Source organism: Eimeria tenella, genomic scaffold (assembly GCF_000499545.2).
Source record: "Eimeria tenella Houghton genomic scaffold, Eth_scaff16, whole genome shotgun sequence".
NCBI lineage: Eukaryota > Apicomplexa > Conoidasida > Eucoccidiorida > Eimeriidae > Eimeria > Eimeria tenella.
The window spans coordinates 94,502-111,636 of NW_013541531.1; the positions used below are offsets into that span (position 1 = coordinate 94,502).

At 50.5% G+C, this 17,135-nt stretch overlaps 4 protein-coding genes across 4 annotated transcripts; 2 read left to right on the top strand and 2 right to left on the bottom strand.

Annotated features, from left to right (window-relative positions):
* Positions 1–588: 588 nt before the first annotated feature.
* On the top strand, positions 589–4,771 carry ETH_00009425 (glutaminyl-tRNA synthetase, putative; the record flags this gene model as incomplete). The annotated part of the gene is made up of 10 exons (XM_013373591.1): positions 589–1,013; positions 1,342–1,593; positions 1,773–1,900; positions 2,111–2,315; positions 2,513–2,695; positions 3,014–3,149; positions 3,396–3,524; positions 3,732–3,868; positions 4,063–4,174; positions 4,379–4,771. The coding sequence occupies 10 exons, from the start codon at positions 589–591 to the stop codon at positions 4,769–4,771; spliced, it is 2,100 nt and encodes a 699-aa protein (XP_013229045.1).
* A 1,964-nt stretch (positions 4,772–6,735) lies between these two features.
* On the bottom strand, positions 6,736–8,931 carry ETH_00009430 (uncharacterized protein; the record flags this gene model as incomplete). Its single annotated transcript, XM_013373592.1, has 1 exon — positions 6,736–8,931. The coding sequence occupies one exon, from the start codon at positions 8,929–8,931 to the stop codon at positions 6,736–6,738; it is 2,196 nt and encodes a 731-aa protein (XP_013229046.1).
* A 2,075-nt stretch (positions 8,932–11,006) lies between these two features.
* ETH_00009435 (uncharacterized protein) lies at positions 11,007–12,248 on the bottom strand (the record flags this gene model as incomplete). Its single annotated transcript, XM_013373593.1, has 1 exon — positions 11,007–12,248. The coding sequence occupies one exon, from the start codon at positions 12,246–12,248 to the stop codon at positions 11,007–11,009; it is 1,242 nt and encodes a 413-aa protein (XP_013229047.1).
* A 583-nt stretch (positions 12,249–12,831) lies between these two features.
* Positions 12,832–16,389, top strand: ETH_00009440 (XRN 5'-3' exonuclease N-terminus domain-containing protein, putative; the record flags this gene model as incomplete). The annotated part of the gene is made up of 1 exon (XM_013373594.1): positions 12,832–16,389. The coding sequence occupies one exon, from the start codon at positions 12,832–12,834 to the stop codon at positions 16,387–16,389; it is 3,558 nt and encodes a 1,185-aa protein (XP_013229048.1).
* Between the last annotated feature and the right edge of the window lie 746 nt (positions 16,390–17,135).

Consider the following 17,135-nt stretch of genomic DNA (forward strand, 5'->3'; position numbering starts at 1 on the left):
TTGTTTCCGTGCGAGATTAATGCTGTTTCTTATGTTGAGCTTTGTTCATATAATTGTGCAAGTTTCTGAGTTTTATGTCTAGGGGAATAATCCCAAGCAAAGAAAAGAGATAAATAAACATAAGCAAGAATGAATACTGTCGAGACGGAAGGCTGGCTCATCCCTATGGGGTAGATACAGCGAAAGCTCGGCATGGTAGGGGAAAGCAGCAATTAATGAGTTATGTTTTTACTCTCATGTGTGCTTCTATGTTTAATCGAGAAAGATTAGAACTGGTGAGCAACTGGGGCTGTTTGTTGTGGGGCTCTCTTATGGGCTACTACTGGCGGCCTGTCCTTTGCTTAGCAGCGCTCAGCCGACGAAAATCCTGAAGTATATATTTAATTAAATTATTTTAATTTATCCAATCAGATTATTTTTGCTGCTTATTTTTCCTGCCCAGTTTGCGGACAAGTTGCCGCTTCCGCAGGGGCAACAACATAGGCAGTTTCTGTCGATTCGCAGTAGCTTGCTCCTTGCGTCCCTTTGCGGGGTGTTGGTCCCACCGGGGCTTTTTTATAGCAGTTTGAGACTACATTTGATTTGTTTATGCGATTTGGAGCATTCCGTTGGGCCATAAGCCGCGCCGACGTGAAGGACAGTGCTATACTTCCCATCTTAGACTTGTTCCTGCGGCTCACAGTTTCTTCCCTTTCGGCTCACCTCCCTCGCCATCCTTTCTCATGCAGAATGGCGAAATCTAACGAGGTGTCATCCCCTGATTCTACCGCTGCAGCAGGAGGAGCGGCTTCCGGCAGCGATGCCCCTGTAAACTTCCTGTCTCAGATAATGCAACAAGACCTGGCCTCGGGCAAGCACAAATCTATTGTCACTCGATTCCCGCCAGAGCCCAATGGCTTCCTCCATCTGGGTCACGCGAAGTCGATTTGCATCAATTTTGGTCTAGCTGAGAAGTTCAACGGCAGATGCCACATGAGATTTGATGATACAAATCCTACAAAAGAAGAAACGAGGTCAGCGCTGTGGGCTCCACCGCTGCAGCCACTGGCTCATGGTCCAGGCCTCAGTGATATTGATTCGATGGCAACTTGTTTGTTGTGGGCAATACTTGTTTTCTGGTCGGCCTTGTTGATCCCATTCAGTTGCTTCTCCACTTTTAGTGTATGGTTAGCTTCGCAGCAGTTTCGTGGCATTAGTTTGCACACAGAACCTTTGCATATTCCGTTCTACTCTCTGAAATCAATAAAACAACCAACTGTTTCCTTCAACTGCAGAAATTTGCAGTTATAGAGCCCTGTTGAACAATATGTTTAATTCATCTTGTCATGCTCTCCTCTTCAGATACATCGAGTCAATCCTGCGCGACGTGAGGTGGCTGGGTGGCGACTGGGGAAACCACCTGTACCATGCCTCAGATTATTTCCCTCAGCTGTATAGTTGGGCTGAGCAGTTAATTGAAAAGGGCCTAGCTTTCGTCGATTTCGATTCTCTGGAGGAGATACGGAGAAAGAGAGGCAGCATTACTGAGCCGGGAGAGGACAGCCCATACAGGAACAAGTTTACTATCGAAGAAAACCTAATGCATTTCCGAAAGTGAATATTCATTTTCTGTTCACCGTTTTGAGTTTTCGAGGTCCACTGTGGGCCGCAAAGGGGAGGAAATATGTTTTGGCATTTAAGGTGTAGGATAGGGAACTCGGGTTTGCTGTTTCCAATGTAATGCCTAGCGAGTCACTTTGTTCTGAGGGTTCAGACTTCTGGGGTGTGTACAGGATGCGTGATGGGGAGTACGAGGAGGGCCAGTGCGTGTTGCGGGCCAAGATTGACATGGCCCACAAAAACGTGGTCATGAGGGACCCGATCATGTACCGCATTCTCAAGAAGGAACATCCACGCACAGGTCAGACAGGTTCTAGCCATGAGACGCGGTAGTCAAGAGTTTGTGTTATCCGCTGTTTTCTGCGCCTGAGATTGGGTATTTCGGGCCTTGTAGAATGTTAAGGCTAGGGCTTTGCAATTAAAATTCGAGTTTTACAAAGGAAACTGACTGTTTGATCCACCCATTGTTCATGATGATTAGTCTAGGGCTTCGGGTTTTACTTCGTTGCAGGAAATAAGTGGGTGATATACCCTATGTATGACTATGCCCACGGCCAGAGCGATTCAATAGAAAAGATAACTCATTCAATCTGCACTTTAGAGTTCGATCTAAACAGACAGCTGTATGACTGGTTTCAAGAGGCTCTTGGGATTACAAGGACTAGACAGATTGAATTCGCAAGGCTAAATGTCACATATACCGTCATGAGCAAACGGTGAGCATTCACGCTCTGACAGTTGTTCAGGATCATCCCAAAACAACAGAGACCGCCGCTGCTGCATTCTTATAGTGTAGTGAAATGCTGTGTTTTCCTCATTGGTGTTCACTTGTTTTTAATGGTAGCGCGCAAACCTAATTGCCGACGTATTTTTGAATCGACGGGCTGACCAATGACTGCGTTTGTCGGCTCAGCAAACTATTGGCTTTGGTAAATGAAAAGGTAGTGGCTGGCTGGGACGACCCCCGTCTGTCGACACTTTCTGCCCTCCGTCGCCGAGGTGTACCTCCAGCTGCCATTCGAGATTTCTGCGAAAGAGTTGGAGTGGCACGGAGGCCCTCAACAATTCAAATTGAACTTCTTGAAAGATGCATTCGGTGAGTCAGGCATTGAGGCTCAGGATTCAGAGCTTACGCAGCAGCGTTCAATGAACAGGTAGCGTGGAAGTAGCGTGGAGCAGCAGGCTGCTTTTAACGGTACAAAATTCTATAGACAGGGATAAAGCCTTCAAGAAAAGAGCTCTTTACTGTAGAATGAGTTTTTTGAGAGGTGCATCAGTTAATTTGTGGGTTTCGAGGCTCTAAGACAACGCAGGTTGAGGCCTTGGAGTCCAAGGTGTAGACATTAGATGGTGTCTCTCCGTTAATGTTTGTGTGCTTGAAATAATACGTAGCTGCATGCGGGTATGTATGCAGAGAATACCTTGATGAGAGAGCACCGCGCCGCTTCGCCGTGAAGCAGCCGCTGCTGGTTAAAATTACAAACTTTGGTGCGGAGGAAGTTTTGACAATCCCAAGCGATCCCAAGAGACCCGCAGCAGGCAGCAGACAGGTCAGGCTTGAGCTCCAAACCCAATTTCACACTTAAACTGCAGGCTGTGACCACTCCAAACCTCAAGCAATTTATTTCTCTTGCTAAGTCACTTTTCGTCCACTGCATTCTATGCACACTTTCCATCTTTAAATTGTTTAGTGCATTCGAGCGCTGTTTGTGGTTTCGCTGTAGTTGCACCTATAAGATTGACTATTTAAAAAGTAAGCTGGCCTGTACCTTCCACATTATTTTGTGCGTGCACAGCTGGCGTTCACCAATGAGCTTTACATCGACGCTGAAGACTTCATGGAAAATCCACCAAAAGAATTCCACCGATTGTCGCCTGGCAAAGAAGTGCGACTGCGCTCAGCCTATTGGATCAAATGCAACGAGGTACATATTCCAGGGTTTAGGGATTGCCACGGGGAAGCTTGCATGTCTGGTCTTGGGAGGGTATGATTGCTGAGTACTAACAGTTCACGGCTAAGTCTTAGATACGGTTCGTGGCTCAGCCATACTTGATGATGCCCCAGGATGTAGGTCGCTGAATGACGGGCTGAGGGTTTGAGTTCACGATTTATAGACTTTGTTTGGCTGCAGGTGGAGAAGGATGCAAACGGTAACATTACTGCCATCATCTGTAGCTACGATCCTCAAACCCTGAACTGTTCCGTCGCTCCCGATGGCAGAAAGGTCAAAGGAACCATTCATTGGCTACCTGCCAAATATGCAGTACCGTAAGCTTAAGGTGTAGGGGTATACGGGTCTAGGGCTTCGGAATCTGGCTGTCTAGTGTAGGATCTAGAATTCGGTGGTTAATTAGGCTCTGTTTGAGGATATTTGCTAAATTTGTGCTGTTCTTGACGGCGATGTAAGCCGGCGATGTAAGCCGTAAATTCACTTGGCTGAGACTTGCTTGCTTGTCTCTCAGGGCTGAGCTGCGTTTCTACGACCGCCTCTTCACAAAGCCCTTCCCCGAGGAAGAAGATCCAACCAAACCAGAAGGCAGCTGGAGAGACAACATAAATACCAACTCCCTCATGGTAAGTTGCGCTGAAGGTTAAGCGTGCAGGCTCTGGAATTTAGAGTTTGCGGGCAATAACAGGCAAGCTTATGATATGAACGTTTTTGTACGATCTTTGCATCTAAGCCCTAGTCCTGGTATAGAGGAGGTTTACACTGCCCTTTAAGCGTTGATGTTTATAGTGTAATGCCCAGGGCGTAGAGGTTGGAGTGTTGTTGTTCAGGTTTACCGCGGTTTTGTGGAGGCTGACGCGGCTGATCTGTCGCTTTTCCCCCCGCAGTTCGCTTTACAATTTGAGCGTCTTGGTTTCTTCACTGCTGACGCTCCCTGCGAATATGTTCTGGCAGAAAAGGAGGTGAAAACAAGCGAAACTGCAGAGTACTTCAAGGATGCAAGGGAATACCGCAGGGAGCCCGGTGCCATCCCCGTGTTCAATTTGACTGTTGGTTTGCTTGAGGGTTACACTGTATCGAAAGAGAAGGAGGAGGAGGCAAAGAAAAACAAACAAAAGGAAATGGAAGCGCGGAAAAAGGCAGCAGAAGAGAGACAGCGCAAGAAAGAAATGCGGGAGGCGGCTAAGCTTGAGAAGGAAAAGAAGGAAAGCCAGGCAAATTAGACCCAATGAGCCATATCAGAAGAGTTCAATGATGTCTCCGGCATTAACTGAAAGAAGGCCTCGTGGCAGCGGCAAGAAGAGTGAGGTCTGGATCGTGTGCGCATATGTTTACGCGTAAACACGAATAGAAGCATACACACACAGTGCTACGCAATCATGTGCACGTATGTAAAAGCATAAAATTATGTGTATGCTCAAGTTCAAAGTGCTTTTGTATGTACCTGTGTGACATACACGCATGTACGGGTGTATGTACGAATGGGCAGCAGAATACATACGAGGACTTGCGTTCACAACTGTGCAAACATACAATACGCACATATATGCTTGCACGCGCGGGTTTGCTTGTACATGCATAAATGGATGTCTACACATTTACGCATGCGTGCGTATGTTCTGGTGCTACCATATGAATATATTCGTATACAAAGCCAGAAGGCGAATACAGAAAGGCACAAACTGTAAAATTGAAAAGTTTGTTCGGGGGACGGATACGTCTGTTTTTGGTTTCTCCTCAGCGAGCTCACCTAGACTGCTTAACTGTCACATTAAGAATGTATTCGCTTCCAATATCACTCCAGTAATATTATTACATCATCAGCAATTTCCTTCGTCGTAGTGCATTTACTGCCGTGCCATTTGCCATATTTTCTACGCACACTGGGAAAACGAAGGTAGTCTTGCGTGTTTAGAGGCAACCAAACGAGCGGCACGACACATGTACACTAAACAGAGAGGAAGACGGAAGGCTAACAAACAGGCAAACGAGGCCACAAAAGCGGCAACTCCAAAATTCCTTACTGCTCTAGTTCCGAAAATTGCGACGTCGTTACTTCAGTAGCCCCCATCGCTGCCGTCTGCTGCCACTGCCAGTGCTAATCAGTGTTGCCTATTGCTCTCCAAACCGTTGTGTAGGGGTCAGTACAGTACAAGAACGGAGTTAAAACTAGTGTTGCAACAATGTACTAATGCCATGCTGGGTGAACTCTACGGCCACTATGAACAGGCTGAACATAACAAACGAAGGGAGAACCAGCGTGTTTCCCCTTTTCTAATGAAGCTGCCACGGTCAGGGGCCCCTCCACCACTGGGAGGACCCCAAGAGGTGGGAGACCTTGGAAAGCCCCAACAAAGCGCGTTAGGTGTATGCAAGCATGGTATCTCCAATGCACCAGAAGGGCCCCGGAAGGCCCTTCGAGCAAAATGGGGGGCCTCGGAGCCCCTCTGCAGATGCCCCTCGCCACTTCAACTTCGTCTCGTCGGAGACAGCTCAATCAACCTCGCCCTCTCCCAAAAACTGTCTTTGACAGAGGGGCATCTGCAAGGTGGTGTTTGCAAATGCAGATATGATTGCACGCATGCATACTCAGTTCATTGGGCTTGGTTGTTGTGTACATGTGTGCATGTGGCCAGGCCATACCTGTCTTAACATATTGACAACGCACCTATGCACTTTAGTGTGCATACATGCTCTGGGTCTACAACAATGCTAAAATAATGTGAGTAAATTATGTAATATACATACACCGTATGCAATCACATCTACTTTGCAATATACTTATACGTAGTCTTAAATACACATATATTCATATACGTGTGAATAAGTGTTAATGTTCAGGCACAGCACACTTACATCGATGTGCATACACCTGCATGTCTGCCACGAGGTGTAAACACGAATGCAGAAGTCGACGGCCGTAGCTTCCTTTCACTGTTGTTGCATTCGCTCTTGTCGCATCCGTTCTGTTCCTTGCTGCTGCTGCTGCAGATATATAATTATATAAACATATGTATACATGCATAAATATACATAACTGCACTTAAGATATTATGCTAAAAATCTTCCACCATTAATTGGTGCGTAGGCCGTTGATGTTAACTGCAAAAACAGTATGCAGGTTGCTGTTGATGCTGCTGCCGCCGTCTTCGCTGCTGGCGCTTGAGATTTTCTGCTGCCAGGCCTTCTAAACTCGTTCCGGTGCGCCCAAGACTTCTATAAAGCCTCCTACTTGCATTGTCTGTGCTGCTACTGCAGCAGTTGCTGCGGCGGCCGCCGATGTTGCTCCATTGAGTTCAGCTACAGTGTCCTGTGTGTCGAGTGCGTTGCCAGTACCGCTGAGTGCATGCATCCGCATTTTACTTCCTGTTTCGCTGTGCTTGTCCGCGTCTTCTCGTTCCTGGAGCTCTTGTTCCTGCTGCTCCAGCTCTAGCTGCCGGTTGTGTTTTCTCTGTTTTTTCTGTTTCTTGTCAAGATAAATAAGCACCCCAAGCACGCAACAAACGAGGAGACCCCCTGCCACCATAATCAAATCTACTACCCAAAAGTTGCGGGGAGCAAGGTCGGCCAGGGTGTCCGTGGAAAGGGTGTACCAGCCGATGCTGGTCAGGGCGAAGCAGCCGCCCACAAGCGAGCATAAACCCGCCAACGAGCCGAACAGCTTATTAGGGAATTGGGCCTTAATGTAGCAGTAGATGCTGCTTAGCACGAAGGACGCGTATACCCAAAAGAAAACAACAGAGAAACCCTTGCTTACCAAGCTTTCTGGCAGCAGCAGCGCGTACATGAACATGCCCGCAAAATTAATGAATACCAACACAGAAAGCACCCCATAACGGTCGCTCAGAACCCCCATAAGGGGCCCCGGGATGAAAGAGAGGATGTTCATTGCTGAAAACAAGGCATACAGGTTGCTGCCATCGGACAGAGCCATCTGTTCCTTGTTAGACTTCGTGTAAAACTCAACTCGCAACAAATTGACGACAAAAATGGGCAGCAAAAACAAAAATCTCGGGTCTGACAAAGCCCGACAAAGAGAGGACTCAGAAACAACCGGTGCATGAGACGACTCCACACGCACTAGAGCCCCATACACCTCGTTGTACTCCTCCGGAGTCAGCACCAGCTTGTATCGACAGTTGCTGCTGCTGCTGCTGGCGATCGTCGAAGGGTTGGCGGAGCTAACGCTATTAGTAAGCCAAGGCTGGAAGAATGCCAGAGGCAGGCTGTTCAGTGTTTGTTTTCTTAGGCTTTCTGCCTGTGCTTTCCTGTGTTCATTCCTGAAGTCCTCGGCTCCCCAGAATGTGCGCCAGGGAGTAAAGATAATGCAAACCAACAAGGCAACTCCCAAGCCAACACAAATGTAAAACAATAGGACTTTCCACAAGTCACCCGGCTCGAAAGATGCACTCTTGTAGACTTCAGCCATGATCACAGGCATGGCGAAAGAGAGAGAACGCACGGAGCCCATCACTCCAAGCACAGTTGATTCCCTTTGAGGGAATAAGTTGGAGACGCACAGCAGAGAAAAATAGCCCGGATCAGCAGCCATTCCAATAAAAACAAGGGCAGGGATGTAGGACACAAAAGAATCCGAAGCCCCAGCAAGCAAGCCCCAGCCCACGGCGTCCAGCGCTATCGCGCCCAGCAACGTCAGCTTGGGCCCCACGCGGTCCAATATGAGGCCCCCTGCAGCTGAGAATATGAAGTTAGCAGCGAACGCTGAGGTATACAGATTGTTAATTGAATTCTTGCGGCTGGGGCAGTCTATGTAGGCCACAGACCCGACAGTTTGCCAACTCTGGGGCTCCCCCTCCTCTTCGCACAGCCAGGCATAAGCTCCTGACTTGTACAGCATGTCTTGCATCCCGTTCCAGCCCCAGTAAGTGCAGCCTCTGATGAAAACGGCAACCATGAACAGCAGCAGCAGTGCCATACGGGGCGCATTCAGAGGCCTTGGCTGTGATTGCACTTGTCGCACATATTCGCTGTCCGCGGAGCTAATAGTCGCCTCCCGGCCCCACTGCTTCTCTAACGAACGAAATTGCAAGTTGTGCGCAGCTGAAACATAGCTCAATATGTGGTCCATGTCTGTTCGCCCACGCACGCGCAGTACCTGCACAGGGACTCCTGAATCTCCAACAGTGCCGGAGTTCTGGGGAACTCCCGCGACTCCTGGGCTCAAAAGAGCAACTGCTTCGGTTGCGGCTGCAGCTGCAGCTGCAGCTGCGGCTACCGGTGCCGCTACTGTAGCCGGGGCTACTGCGCCAGGGGAGCGACCACTGTGGGTCCCCGACGCAGGGGACCCGTCGATCAGGGCTGCCGTTGTAACATCTTCAGAGTCCGTGGCAGCTGGGGCTGCTGTCCTGACTTGAGGCTTCATTTTGAAACAGACGAATGGGATAAGACAGGGAAGAAAAGGCGCGCTGTGCCCTCGCCTTATCCATAACACCCAAAGGCTGACGCGAGTATTAATAAGATGCGAGAGACACTACGCGCACCAAAAAAGCCAACAAACTAGGGCCAAAAGCCGAATCAAACCCGCTGAGGCTTGAGACCTGATGACGCACAGCGGAGAGGAGCGACCGAAGACAGAATGCGCGCAGAGCAGCTGTGGGCCTTGTAGCGGAGACGCTCCTCTCGAAAATGCAGAAAAATTCGGGAGAACCAAACAAGGAAGGGACCAAGCAGGTTCACAAGAGAGAAGGCCGGAGCACCTTCAGAGCGTCTCGCGGCAGCAAGATGAGACAGAGTAGGACGAAGCGCACCAAACGGGAATTGTATTTCTAATGATATACACATGACAAGATCACCTGGCCAAATGCAACTCTAAATACAGTTATTAAATGAAACGTAGGTAACCAACAAAAATACGGATCCCGCAGCAGCCACAGCCACCACAGCGCTAGCAAGCTGAACTGTAGCCCAGGTCCAGTGGTCCGGGGCGACTTGCCGTCTATTTTTCCGCTGTTTTTTAGCCTTTATAGCACTTTTAAGGAATTAAAAATTAATTGAATCAATTTCACTGCCATGAGGTAAAACAATATCACTAAAAACCCTAAAAGCCCTGACGACTAACACGCCAAGAGCGCACGCACACTTGCCCTCCTGCTGGGCGAGGTAGGTGTGAGCAGTAAAGAGCAGTAAAGAGTAGCCACGTATGTCTGCCTTCATCTAGCTTCCACCTCCTTATGTCTCTTCTAACTTAGTAAAAAAAATAAAAGCAAATAAAGCAGAGCCGAGAAACTGAGAAGAAATTCAATCATTCCATACACGCCGGTCTCCCAGACCTGGTGTGTGTCAATGCCTCAACAGAGGTTGCTGGTGTGGGCATATGCACGTGCTCGTGAAGGTTTTTAACTGCCCACTTTGGCCATATTAACCACAGCGGGAAACTTAAGCTTGAGCTGTGTCTTTTGAGAAGAGAGAACAACGTGCACGGGTGCCAGCACCACCCACTGCTGTGGGCGGGCCACATAGGGGCATCTGGGGAAGAACAAGGCAAACGCAAACCCGCCTTACCTCAAAAATCGTTTGAATGAGCTTGTGGGGTTCGCTTCTGTGGTGTTCTACACCCCCTGTTGCGGCGATGTTAACAGTTGGGACGTAGCTGCAACCGAGTTAGCTGCACATAACTCCACGTTTGCGCTGGCAAGCCCAGTAGATAGTTAAAGCAACATGCAGTACCCTGAGCCCCACATTGTGTGCGCCTAACTAACGGTGTCGCACGGACTTCTCTCCGTGAACCACAGAGGGGAGGCACAAAGAGGGGAAGAGTTGACAATGCACAAACGATGAACACTATCTTCTGGAACTTTGAAGATGTTCGTCGCTGACTGACGGGCATCAGACAAGTTTGGCCATGAAAAGTACTGCCGCCTCTGTGCGCTTGTGGAGTCCGGATTCGTGAGAGTGAACATACACTCACACACGTGAATACGATAAGTGCTCTAGATGAGTACTTACGTGCATTATGCATCGCCACAAACACACAAATACATCCTCCCATATATATATTTACATGCACGCATAGAAGCACAAATTCAAAAATGCGTAAGTACGTGTATGTATACTTACAATTTCATAATAGATGATAATATTTTGTCCACTATGCGCATGTGTAGCGCGAGTGAAACAGCGTAGAAAGCTTAACTTGGCCATCGGAACTGCGCTTGTGCACTTAAACGTAAGCCGTAAGTTTGTTTGGCTGTGCCTCTGCCGCTTCAGTTGCTTCTCAAACACTCCAATCTCTCTTTTACGCTGTCTCCAACTAAAATACTACATCGTTGGCTCCAACTAGTTTGGCTACCACTGCCATCATCATTCTGTCGAAACACATGTCCATAACTTGGGGACATAAGAGTGAAAGAGTGATGAAGTAACAAAACTGTGTAGTGCTAGAAGAGGCCCAGCGATGAACATTCCCCCTAGTTTTTGTTATTTTAACCTCCTGTTCGATCATTTTGCCTCCGTTTTCAACTTCTTGAGTTGTAAATACCGAGCCCTGGCGCCGGCAATGTCAGCAGGTGAGAGCTTGTCGGGGACAGGCAAAGTCTTGGGCCCTGCAGACCTCTTAAACGGCAGTACCATGTCTTCTGTTATCGGAGTCCTCCTGCTGCTGCTGCTGCTGCCGCTGGGGGTGGCAGGGCTGCTGTGGACGTCGTTCGCGGGCTCTGCCTTGACAGAGGTTTTCTCCTCCTTATTCTGCTGTTGCTGCTGCTGGGGGGACTGGCTGTGAGAAGCTGCTGCTGGGCTCTCGGCCTTTAGTGCAGCAGGCGAAGTCTTCACTTGCCCCGACTTTGCTGCAGGAGCTGCTGCTCCGGCTGCTTCCGGCTGCCTGTGGCCAGCAGAAGCACGTGCAGCAGCTGCAGCAGCAGTTGCTGCTGCGCCAGCAGCAGCACTTGCAGCCGGACTGGCTCCAACGGCGCTGCGCGTTGATGCTCCTGACTTGAGCAGGTAGGAATGAAATGAAGACAAATCCTTTTGTTTATCTGCAGCACTCTGTCTATCCCTTTCGTCCTGTCGCTCCAGTTCCTCCATAATCTTCCTTCTTTCCTCAAGTCGAGCCTTGTAAGCGCTAGTCACAAACACCTCCTCCGGGACTGCTCCCTCCCTTTCTCTCTCCTTCTTCATCTGCCTCTCTTTAATTATTTCCTTCTCCACCTGCCGCCGCTGCGCCTTCACCACAAACTTTCCAATGTAACGCGCCTGTGGGGCCCCCGACGCTCCTCCAGGGGCCCCCGGTGAGGTCCCCAGAGGGCTAGTCGAAGCCCCCGTGGCTTTAGCGGCCGCCGCTGCTTCTGCTGCCAGAGTGTCTGCCACTAAGTTGTCCTTGGCTATCTTGTCCTTGATGTCTTCTGTGTATCCAAGGTAAGTGTAGTGAGCATGCGAGCGCTGCTGCTGCTCCTTGGCTGCGTTGCAGCTGACTTGGTCGTACACCTCATCGTAGGACAGAGCTTGGGGGTCCTGCTGCAGCAACTTCTCCACTTTTTCCTTATCTATTTTGCCTGCGGGGCGGGAGAAATGAGATAATGACAAGCGAGAAGGCTTCTGCTGCTCTTGCTCAGCCTCCAAAGCCTCAGCCTCCAATGCCTCTTGAAACACAGCAAGAGGTGCCCGCACAGTTCCCGCTGGCGCTTCTCCTGTTCCAGCTGCGGGCTTAGCAGCCGATGACTTCTTCAGGGAAAAGGAGAAACTCATTTTGCCGCAGGGGCTGCTTCAGTGATCAGAGCTGTCAGCCCAGGGGCAGAGGGGGGCCCTTGAAGGGGCAGGCAGGGCCCCTGGCGACCCAAATATATATATATTGGAAATAAACAATCGGTTATTGGTCCGAAATACGTTTAAGGCACTGCCCGAGTTATATGCTCCGGATTCTGGTATCAGGTCTAGAGAGTAGACCCCTTCTGCCTACAGCCGAAGCCATGCTCTGTTGTTGCATACCTCGCGCCTTGATACAGCCAGACAGATGTATAAATAACAGGACCTTAGGGCATAAATGCAGGCAAGACAATGTTGTGCTTGGGAAGCCTCCAGCTTATGCGGCTGCAGCTACTGCAGTTGTTGTTGCGGCCGCAGCCGCTGCTGTTGTTGCTGCTGCTACTCAGCCAAAAAATATTTTCTTATATTGGAGAATAGTAAAGCTGTATGTTTCCTCACCAGTCCATCATCTCCCGAAAGTCACGAGAAGGACAGAGGGCTACGTTCCTTAAGTGGGGGCCCTCAGTCCTCATGGGGGCCCCCAAACCATGAGGCCCCTGGATAGGGGGCAGCATCGGAACCGGGCATGGCTGTTTCTTCGCACTTGAGGCACCAGCAGCAGCTGCTGCTGCGGATTCTGCTGGTGCTAAGTTTGAAGGAGCTAGCGGTGGCTTTGGGAGGATTCCCGCCCTACCAGCTAGTGGGGCCTACACAGAAAACGAGCCAAGCCCCTTTCTGCTGTCGCAGCCGATCTGTTGCCTTCCATGTGTTTCCCTCTGCATCTGTTGCTGCTGAGTGCAGCAGGAGCACCAGCAGCAACTGTGGCCACAACTGGCGCCGCATCGGCGACTCCGAGGAATACCCCTGGCTGCGAAAATACCCGGCCCCCTGCAGGATTCTGTCCAGGAACAGCAGCAGCACAGCAGCAAATGGCATTCCGCACTTTTATCGCTGGCTATGTAATCAGTTCCCCACTTGTGTGCAGCCCCTTCAAAGATATGTTTGGCGCAGGCCGGCGCGGCAAAGTGACAGCAGCAACACGAGCAGCAGCAAAACAAGCAGTAGCACCAGCAGTAGTAGAGCTGCTAAGGATGTTTTGAGGGAACGGATGCTGCAGCAGCTTCAAAGGGAGGAAGAATTGCTGCTCCAGCAATTCCAAGGCACGTTTGGTGCAGCATCAGCAGCAGCAGGCGCCGATTTCAGTTTGCTGCAGCGCAACCAAGATGAGCAGCAACAGCAGCAAATACCCATTGATGCGCTGCTGATAGACTTTAATGCTTTGCTACACCTCTGCATACACGGCCACATTCCGGACTCTCCTGCAGTGAGTCTGTTGCAGCAACAGCAACAGCTGCTGCAACCATTTTTGCAGCAACATCATCTGCCGCTGCTTTTGCAGCGAGTCTTGTCGTACCTTGACTTACTTGTCAAGCTTGTGAGGCCCCGCACCCTCCTGTGTGTTACTCTGGATGGGGTTCCTCCTGCTGCGAAGTTAGCACAGCAGCGCAGCCGGCGATTTCGGCAGCAGCGGGAGCAGCAGCAGCGGCAGCAGCAACTTCAGCAGCGGCCGTTGTTTCAAGACGATGCAACCGCTCCAACAACTGCACTCCTGTCAGCCTCTAAAGCAGGCACTTCACCTGATGCAACTGCAGCAGCAGCAGCAGCAGCAGGGATCGCCGCCGCAGCAGCATCAGCGGCAACAACAGCACCCTCACGAGAGGACAACCGGTTTGACACAAATAGCATAGGGCCTGGGACACATTTTATGTTTGTTGCAGAGAGCACACTGAGACGCTTCATTGCGTACAAACAGCGCAGCAGCAAAGTTTGGGGCGCAATGCGTGCTATAGTCTTCAGCGGGGCTGATGTGCCTGGGGAAGGTGAGCACAAATTGATGCAGTTGTTGACCAGGGGTAGCTGGGCTTCTCCAAACGCTGCTTTGGCAGAAGCGTGGAGCAGTGAGGTGCAGCAGCACCAGCAGCAGCGGAAAACGCTGCAGCGAAGGAAGAAGCAGCCAGCAGCCACGTTTCGCGTGCTACTGCCGCCATCGTTTGAGGAGTTAGCTGCTGTTGCAAGTCGGCACGTGACGCGAGCAGCAGCATCATCTGCTGCTGGCGTCGCCTTTCCCGTTGCTGCAGACTCACCAACAGATAAGGTAGCGCCACCTGGTGAAACTGCATCTGACAAGCTCTCGATTCAACAACAGCAGCAGCAACAGCAGCCGCAACAGCAGCAGGACCTTTCTGAGCTGCTGATCGCACTTCCTGGCCGCATTTGTCTGTACGGGCTAGACGCAGACTTACTGGTGTTGGCGTTGGCTCGGCAGCGACCGGGGCTGCTGATCTTGAGGGAGAAGCAGCGGTCTCTTAGAGGCACACGCGCAGCAGCAGCAAGGCAAGTGCTGCTGCGCATTCAAGACGCTCTACGGAGCCAGCAGGAACAGCAGCAAGAACAGAAAGAGCAGCAAGAACGGCAACGACAGCAAGACGCACAGCCTCATGAACAAAGTGAAGCAGGCAACGGCGAAGGGAAGGGGAGGCAACAAGAGCAGCAAGAGCAGCCACAGCAACAGGAGGAGGGGCAGCTACCTGCATCTAGTGGCTTTTTGCTGCCTGCTACCGGTGATTTCCTGCGTTATACAGCGAAGGACTTCGAAGTTGTGTGTATTGATTCTCTCAGACACCAGCTTGTTCGCTCGCTTGCCACCGCAGCAGCAAACGAAGCAGGAACAGCAGCAGCAATAGTGGCAGCGGCAGCAGAACCACAAGGGCAAGTCACCGGTGCCTCAATAGAAAGCACGACTACAGCAGCGTCGCGGGTAGGCCTGCGAAAGAAGCTGCCAGAAGCCATGAGAGGCATACGGCGCGTAGGGCTTGCGGCTCCTCCGTGCCAGAATCCCCTGGAATCCTTAAGGGGGATCCCGCGTGGGCCCTTTTTGGGGGCATCTCTGCGTCAATTACAAGAGCTGGAGGCAAGCCGTCTGGTGGACGACTTTGTCCTTCTTTCGTTCTTTGTGGGGAATGACTTTTTGCCTGCACTGCCTCACATAAATATTTACGCTGGGGGATTTTCATCGTTGTTGCAATTGTACACAAGGGCTCTCCCAGTGCTAGGGGGCCCCCTGACCCGCAAGACCCAAATCCATCTCCCGAGACTCATACGATTCTTCGCTTTAATCTCTCACCAGGAAGGGCCGCACTTTGAGCCAGGGGGATCGCCAGGTCCTCTGAGAAAAGAGCGTGCAGCAGAATACTACGCGGCTAAATTTCCGCTCCAGGACCTCGCGGCAGCTGAAGGCCGTGTAAGCTTCCTTCCATCCGGTGATGGTGGAAGCCACGAAGAAGGATCACTAGGAGGGAGTTCTTCATCAGCTACGCGTGTTCGTGGAGTGCCTTTTGGGGTGTTCCGTCACGAGCTTTGCGTGAAGTATATTTCAGGACTGTTCTTTTTGTTACATTATTACCACAGTGGGACCCCTTCTTGGTCTTGGGAGTTTCCCTACAACTACTCACCTTTGGCTTCAGATTTAGGGGCCCTGAGGGCTCCAAAGCTTCGGATTACTCTCCCCCACGCCCAGCCTATCTCACCGTATCAGCAGCTACTCGCCGTGCTTCCCCCTAGCAGCACAACGCTACTGCCAGGGCCTTACAGGCGACTGCATGTGTCCCCGAACCATACCGCCATTAAGACAATGTTCCCTTCCTCCTTCTTGGTTGACCCCTGTCCCCTTCAGGCGATTCCTTACCCGGGGAAGGTTTCAGAGCTCTCCGAAGGGGCTTCCATACCTTCATCGGACGACATTGAAGCAAGTGCAGCAACTGCAGCGGTTGCTGCGGCGATGGACGAGGGCAAAAAGGCTCTCGAAAGGGCCCTGAAGCGAGTCCCCACGAAAGATAGATCAGCACAGCTTCCCGAGTGGCTTCACCGTCCCATAATTCCTTTCTTAGATCTGAAATGGCTGCGTTGTGCAGCGGCTGAGGCCGTGGAGGCTAGTCTCGAAAATGGGGTTAAGTGGTTCCCAGAAGACTATTTCCGGAACCGACTCGGAAGGCCCCATATTTTCGTTTCGCCTAGACAGTCGAGAAGTGCAGAAGAGCCAAATAAATGGCAACCTACGAAGAGACGAACTAAGAGGCCCGTCTAAAACAGGGAGCCTCCCTATCGGATGCCACTGAAGACTGAGCCGTCGATTCGGTCCAGTTAAACCTCTGTAGAAAGATTTAATGTGTATGCGGTATTTCCTTGAATAAGGCGACATTGATGGCCCAAAAGATAGGGGCCTTTACTCCATTTGAGCCAGTCTCTTCTTCGTTCACCAGGAAGCACCGCGAAACGAAGCTGCAACTGAGTGCGTCTTTTGATGGGCGGGAGAAAGAAGGTTTGATATTTAGGGTTTAGGATCAAGGAAGGAGATCTGGAGCTTTCTGTACCATTGGTCCCACTGTAGGGGACCTTGATTCTCTGCTAGTTATGGACCTTAAACGGTTTGTCTCTGTGTATTTTGAGGCGCCTTTTGGTGTACGCGAAATTCCGTGGCTTTCTTCACGGACTTAAACTCTTCATGCTTAACGTGGATTTGAAGCGTTAACACCTTCATACTTTTACGATGTGGCCCATATGCCCTCAAACGGCCGTGCACATGCACAAATGTGCATACAGACTGAAGCGTATATAGACGTTAATGCACATACTGTACTTTTGTATGCATCTGGAAGTGTAGATACTCTTGCAAACAGTACATACTGTATATCAACGAGGAATTTCGTCTTGAAGTGCAACTGATGTGTAAGTTTGAGCTACAGACGAGAACGGGAGTACACGCGTGCATGCATTTGAGGTTCAAGTAGAAAATTCTGCAAATTAGGTGGCTCCCAGCAGATTGGCAGCAAG